This window comes from Rhagoletis zephyria, unplaced genomic scaffold (assembly GCF_001687245.7).
Source record: "Rhagoletis zephyria isolate East Lansing unplaced genomic scaffold, Rhagoletis_zephyria_1.1 Rzeph_scaffold_19459, whole genome shotgun sequence".
NCBI lineage: Eukaryota > Metazoa > Arthropoda > Insecta > Diptera > Tephritidae > Rhagoletis > Rhagoletis zephyria.
In genome coordinates this window covers 1-6,774 of record NW_016176519.1, presented here as the reverse complement: position 1 = coordinate 6,774, position 6,774 = coordinate 1, and the positions used below count along the sequence as shown (strand labels likewise).

Below are 6,774 nucleotides of genomic sequence, written 5' to 3'. Positions count from 1 at the left end.
GGAAACGCATCGAGAGCGGAATCAAATGCCATTACTTGCAATAAGTGAGGCATCGATGCGGAATGCATTCCATTCGCTGCTGGGGATTGATTGTCTCCTAAACGCGATAGTATCTCAATAGCTGCAAAGCACTTGCAAGCTCCCAGCTACTAGCTGACGTCAGCTACAGCTACCCAAGTCCAATCGCACGCTCTTATCGTCGACTAGCAACGTTTGTAGTCGGTTAAACGTGCAGCCTTTGCTCACATCGCAGTAGCGCGCCCATTTCAGTCTCATGGTGATCTTCAAACGGTGCAGTTCACTTGTTTACCAAATGATCTCACCCACTTTTGTTGCATTAACGCGTGCGATGCGTACAAGCATCTGCCATCTACAAAAACTAATACAGCGCCACTTAACAGCCACAGTGGCAGATGGTAAATATGTTGTGGTGCAACAAGAGCAGAAGAATAATGCAACAATGAAATTTCCAAGTGTATGGCTACGTGATAATTGTTATTGTGAACAATGTTTTCATCACAGCTCCAAGTCGCGCCGCATCGATTGGGATAATTTCGATACCGAAGTGTTGGCGCTCGATGTTCAGGTGAGTTACTTTGTTATTTACATACTTAGGTATATGTATGTATTAGAATGCGATTAATTGAAGTGATTTCTTCTCTTGATTTACTAGTTTGACTCAGTCGCTGAGCAAGTGACGATCCAGTGGAGCGATAAGCATGTTTCTACATACGATCTACATTGGCTAAGTGAGCGCGAATTTCGTGATGAGCGTAAACAAAAGTATTTGGATGAATTTTACCGGCCGAAGCCAAAGCATTGGGCTGGTAAGCAGTTTAGAGAAATTACAGAAACATTCAAATTTGATGATGTTATGCAGACTGATGATGGTGAGTGAGAATGTGTTTTGAAATATGGAATGGGAAGTGGATAACAATTTAATTTTACCAGAATGTATAACATTTATTTACATCCACTTAAATAAGTACGAGTCAATTTCCAGGCTTATTGAACAAGTAACAGAAACAGAGGAATAGATTTATTTATTTTTGTGCATTTGGCTTTTAAAATAACGATTTTGTTATATTTTACTCTGAAGTGCATCACTTTTTCTTATCTACTTAAACACTTAAACAGCAACTCGGTACTTGTAGCGAAAAAAATCAATGAAAATTTTAACAAACTTGCGCTGAGTGATCCAGAAAAAAAATGTAAATCGATGCGGTTCGATTCAGGAGTTCGAACCCTTTAGAAATAGCTTGTACCGGTATAAGAACCGTTTCGGTTGGGTTCAAATGATTCCCTTTTTATACTAAAAGTATGCAAATATCACATCGCGGTACAAAACTGAAGCCTACGATTATTATGATTGAATATAGTAAGTTTCTTTACAGGTGGAAAGCCTATGCAAAAAATAAATAAAACATTAGTGCTATTCTACAGGCCAATAACTTTCATTTGACACCCTTATTTTTTGTAATCCAACGAACGATTCGGAGCTTATAGTTTTTTAGACAGGTGTGAACCCTATAAAAATTCTAAATACCAATGGTCACTCGCCTATCAATACAAAGTATATTAGAGAAAATCTCAATCTTATCAATTGCACTGAATTTAGCTTTCCAAATACTTTTTTAAACCCGTTTAGTTTGACTTTGGGATTGTAATATTTCATTTATTTTATCAATTTAATTGGAAAAAAAATATTCAAACAGGTGCCAACCATCGTCAGCTATATTTTTGGCAGTAAACTTAACTACATCTCTTTAGTTTGAAGCTCATACAGAAGTATTTAAGTTATCTTATCAACTAAAATAAATTAAAATTTTCAAACAGGTGGCAACCTTACACACAAATATTTTCAGCTGTAAGCCTTCTTAAACCTTTTTCTTTGGACAGTCAAATTGCGATATTTACTTTTTCTTATCAATTTGCTAAAACTGAAATTTTGAATCATGTGGCAACTCTCGAATATATATTTTTCTATATTTTAAGTTAGAAGTGCGAATTTTTTACCAGTTTTGATTATTTTTCTTTTGTTCGTTTAATGTTCATTAATTTTTTTATAAAAGGATAGCTCATAATTTAAATCCAAATTTCGATCTATATACGGAAATTAGAAAAAAATCAGTAAGTTCAACAAAATTGCGTCAAAGTCTCAAATTTGTTTAATCAGAATTGAAAAATATAGTATGCAGTTTTATAGCTCATTTCATTTTAGAAGAATAAAGTGTGAGTTTGATGCACCTTAAAATTCGCTTCGATTTTTGAAATTTTTTTTTTGGTAACAGTGCTAAGCATTTTCATCCATACATATGTATATGTAAAAACATTTCAAGCATCTCTTATATGGAAGAAATTACAACACACGGAGTTGCCATCAAAGAAAAAAAATTTTCCAAGTTTTACCATAAGGGTTGCATTTTTAGAAAAAGTTACAAAATCTAAAAAATTCTTTAGTGGATTTTCGTTTTGAACCAAGCCGAACCATTTTTTGGAGTAGTTGTCGATTCGGTTTCTGCATTTTATAATAAAAACCGTCCGATCCGTGGTTCGGTTAAGGGCCGAAACAGGAGCTTCAAATGATGTTTAAGATTTTTCTGTCAATTCTGTTATGAAATTAAACTGTGTGCAACATTTTGGCCAAATCGAAGGCCATCGAGTAGAATCTTGTTACGTTTAATTTGGAACGAGCGGTATATGCAATCATAAAGGACGGAGGCAGTTACTAATTTCGTCGACAATACTTACGCAGAAAGCGATAAAATGTTAGTCGAGGTGCGTAAGTGCCCCAACGCGATTCGCCTCCTTTATTCATATATCCCCTAAATATTAAACATATTCTTTTTAACAAAAATCCCATTGCAGCTCTCCGGCAATGGCTCGAGGCGCTGGCAGTGCGTGGTGTTGCCATCATCGAGTGCGCACCGTTGGAAAAAACTGTTGTGCGCCAATTAGCCGACCGTGTGGGTTTCATACGACGCACGACATATGGGTAAGCAGTGCTTGTGCACATTCATACATACATATACAAGTATAATCAATTGAATTTTTCGCACAAATCAAACAATGCAAATTAATCATGGCATTAAATTTTTCGCCCACTAGCGAGGAATTCATTGTGGAGGCCAAGCCAGGCGCTAAGAATTATGCCTACCTCTCCCATCCGCTGCCACTGCATACCGACCTGCCCTACTACGAATACAAGCCGAGCGTGAACATTCTGCACTGCCTGGTGCAGTCGAAGTCAGAAGGTGGCAGTAATCTGCTGGTCGACGGATTTCATATTGCTGATCGCTTGCGCGCCGAACATCCAACGGATTTCCATATACTTACAGAGACGTTGGTCGATTGGAATGATATCGGCAGTGAGGATGGGCGGAGTTTTCATAACATCTGGCGGGCGCCGGTAATATGGTGGGTCGAATGCGAAAAGGAAGTGCTGCAGCGCATAAAGGAGTACCGAGTAGTTAGTGGTGAAGTAGGAGCCCCCATCAATGCATCTGCGGCGACTTCAGGCGTCCTCCGTGGCGCTATTTAATTTATTTGCCTAGCAACCAAGGCGTCAATTCCCAAGGCAAACTTTAAGCGGCCGAAGAAAATCGAGTTTCTCAGCTACTTTCCCGCAATCGCGTGTTGTTGTCGTTCGTTGCCACATTTGCATTGCGCGATTTTCCTATGTACACCAGTGATTGCAGTTGCGGTAGGGCGCCTAAGTATATGCAACAAAAATCGATTTTCAATTTTATTTATAGCCTTTAACTTCGGAGTAGTGACTCCACGTCGTTTTGTACGTTTTTCATGTCGCCGCTGCTGTCGCTTCATTTACAACTCATTTTCCTTATTCGTTTTTTTTTTGTGCGCGCACATTACTTAGGTACATACTTTCTGCTCTCCGCCGCCTCTACTAGTGCGCCGCGCCGCAGCCACTTTTCGAACATCCGCAGTACACATATTTTTTTGCAACCTTTCCTCTTTTTCTCTTTTACAGTTTAGACAGTGACGGAAATTACACGCGTATAAATCACAGCGTTCCCCAGCGCGACAGTCATTTCTCCGTGCCGCTGCGCTCCGTTATACCCTGGTATCAGGCCTATGCCAAGTTTGTGCGTTTGGCGCGTCGCGACGCCTTTGCATTTAAAACGAAACCCGGCGACGTTTTGACTTTCAATAATATCCGTCTGTTGCACGGTCGCACCGGGTACGATGACACCGAGCAGAATATACGGTACATTGTGGGCGCCTACCTCGACTGGGACATCATCTATTCGAAGCTGAGAGTGTTGAAAAGCACACAGGCACAAAGCGCCAACGACAGCAATGCTGCAGCAGCAGCCGCAGCGAGAGACCTGCAGGCATCAGCGACAGCAAGAACAAAAACAGGCGGCTTATAGCATCACAGCCGCTAGAGGCCTCCGCTGCCGGCTGCCAGCTGCACAACCACAACGCGCCTCACAACAATTGGCGCACTGCTGTTTGAGGATGTCAAGAGGCGAGCAACAACCGACGCAGCTGCTGTGGTGGTAGTAAGAGGAATAGAAGCAACAGCGGCGGGGGGGTTTGCGGTGCAATGTTTTCTATTATAGAGTTTTTTTACCGACATTGCCTTCATTATTTTTCGAATCCTCTTTTGCTTTTTTTCTGCTTTTGTTATTGTGTTTGCATGTCTTTTAGAGTTTTATTGATTTTTAATAAAGTAGCGAACAGCAGGCGGCCGGAAGTTGTGGTGACATTAAAGAGGATAATTCGCTTGCTTTCGCACTTAGAATATAATCAAGTGGCGAGATTAAATTGTGGAATGCAATGAATAATTCATTGAAAAATTCGTATCATTTGCGCAGCCTTCAATTAGTTTAAGCAAAAAATGTCTATTAGATAATAAGCTACCGAAAAGGTTTATTTTTACGTATTTTTTATAATCAATTGTATCCGATAACAATAAGAAAGTGCAACGATGGACAGTTAAATCCAAATGAGATAAAATTAATTTCAAATCGATTTAATTAAGATTCGGGCTCCTAGGAGCTTCTTCTCTGCCCACTTTCCCTCAAGGGATGAGTGGGCCGGGCGGGACTTCTGGAGGAGGGGTGCGGTGAACTCCTCATACTCACAAAGCCAAAGGTCTCACTTCTGGTGGGGGGTTTTAATAGGTCACTGTCCTATCGGTGTTCACGCAGTAAGGTTGAACATTCTACCGGACCCCTTATGTCGCGGTTACCTGGTAGACTTTGGCTCTCACTTTCTAAATAGCCCCAAGCAGCTCTGGGGCATTGAGATCAGGCGTTTTAGTAAGCTGTTCCAAATTGTGGTATCGCAAAGGACAATCTTATATTGTCTAAGCGAGCTCCGGTTATACGGGGCTGCCATCTTACCTAACCTAACCTAACCTATCAAGATTCGGCATTTAGTTGACACAGTACAAATAGGGCTTAGAGCAGCATCTATTTATGGCGTAATTTTCTGTACTCACTACCGAAGTATTTTTACTGTTGATCTCTCTAGAAGTAATTCTTTCAAGTTTCCGAGATGATCCTCTGTTTTCATCGTAAAATTCCGAAAATTGAATACTTTCTTCTCGTTGCGGAATATAAATTGATCTTCTGAGACTCGCGATCCTCAACATACTTTCTGAAACCGTAATTCCATTACACCGCACTCTTCCTACAAGAACAGAACCGAGTTTTACTTTGTTTAAGCAAATAGAAATAACGATTTTCATTATGCTCATACCGAGTCGATGTTAGGTCCTCGAATCGTAGGCAAGTCTAACCGTCTATCCTGAGACACGTAATTGTAGTTTTATTGGCCTTTTTTATGCTGGAACCTGGTACAGTAGACAAACAATGTTTTTAGGCCCAGCGAAGTTGATCAACCTGACTCTGTTATCGGACGTTTCGTTGTGGATGCTGAGTATTTCGGCGGTGGCACCAAAGGTCCCTTGTCCAGCCTGCCACTGAATTCACCAAACACGATTTTAACATTGTGACAGGTCAGCGTTCGTAGCTGTGATTTCGTCCTTCCGTCGAGTGTGGGCACAAAAGAACGAGATGTTGAAGCATCTCTTCTTGATGCAGATTGGGACGAGACGCTCGTCCAGTGGGGTTAACGACAGCACTCGATGTCGAAGTCTCTTTCCCACCATAAATTCAGCAACAAACTTGCGCTCTTTTACATGGCAGCTGTAATAGACGTAACAATTTTTCTTTGTCTTGCTTCTTTAATCGCATTTCTTGCATGGCGGTGTTGTCGGTCTTTGTCTCCACGAGGACATCAAACAACCGTGTATGGGCTCTTTCTCCATTATAGTTTCGAACATCCCTGGTACATGCACTCAAATCATACCCGTTTTAACGTTAATCTATGATATCTAAAAATGGAGTCTCATCTAAAGCTTTCTGAACCTTTTAATTGGAATTCGTATTGACGAAGCGCTGGAGGCCTTTCCCTTTTACTGTGACCCTGTAGTAAATGCGGATTGGTAGTCTTATTCTCATATTACACAGGGTGCACGAACGCGCATTCAAGAGCAGAAATTGAGTAAAGTCAAGAGACTGTGACTGCATACAAAGAAGATCCAATAAAATTCATTGATTACCTTCCATGTAGAAAATATGAAACAATTTTGGTATGAAATTCCCATAATCCAACTATGCAGAGTGTTTCGAAATTACAAGCCGGGAAGAGATACCTGGCTAAGGATCCATGCAGGCAAAAATAAGGCCATTAGTAAGAAAACAAGTAAGAAAGTCTAAGTTCGGGCGGAGCCGAACATTA

The 6,774-nt window shown here is 40.6% G+C and overlaps 1 protein-coding gene across 1 annotated transcript; it reads left to right on the top strand.

Annotated features, from left to right (window-relative positions):
• The first annotated feature begins 289 nt into the window (after positions 1 to 289).
• On the top strand, positions 290 to 4,734 carry LOC108380499 (gamma-butyrobetaine dioxygenase-like). Its single transcript, XM_017636868.1, has 5 exons — positions 290 to 586; positions 674 to 890; positions 2,869 to 2,995; positions 3,109 to 3,417; positions 3,992 to 4,734. The coding sequence occupies exons 1-5, from the start codon at positions 314 to 316 to the stop codon at positions 4,392 to 4,394; spliced, it is 1,329 nt and encodes a 442-aa protein (XP_017492357.1). The 5' UTR covers positions 290 to 313; the 3' UTR covers positions 4,395 to 4,734.
• The last annotated feature ends 2,040 nt before the right edge of the window (positions 4,735 to 6,774 follow it).

Excerpts from the sequence above, each read along its gene's own strand:
- LOC108380499 (XM_017636868.1), top strand. The coding sequence starts at position 314 with ATGATCTCACCCACTTTTGTTGCATTAACGCGTGCGATGCGTACAAGC. Across the intron at positions 2,996-3,108 it reads ATACGACGCACGACATATGG|CGAGGAATTCATTGTGGAGG; the intron begins GTAAGCAGTGCT and ends TTCGCCCACTAG. Across the intron at positions 3,418-3,991 it reads TGGCGGGCGCCGGTAATATG|TTTAGACAGTGACGGAAATT; the intron begins GTGGGTCGAATG and ends TCTCTTTTACAG.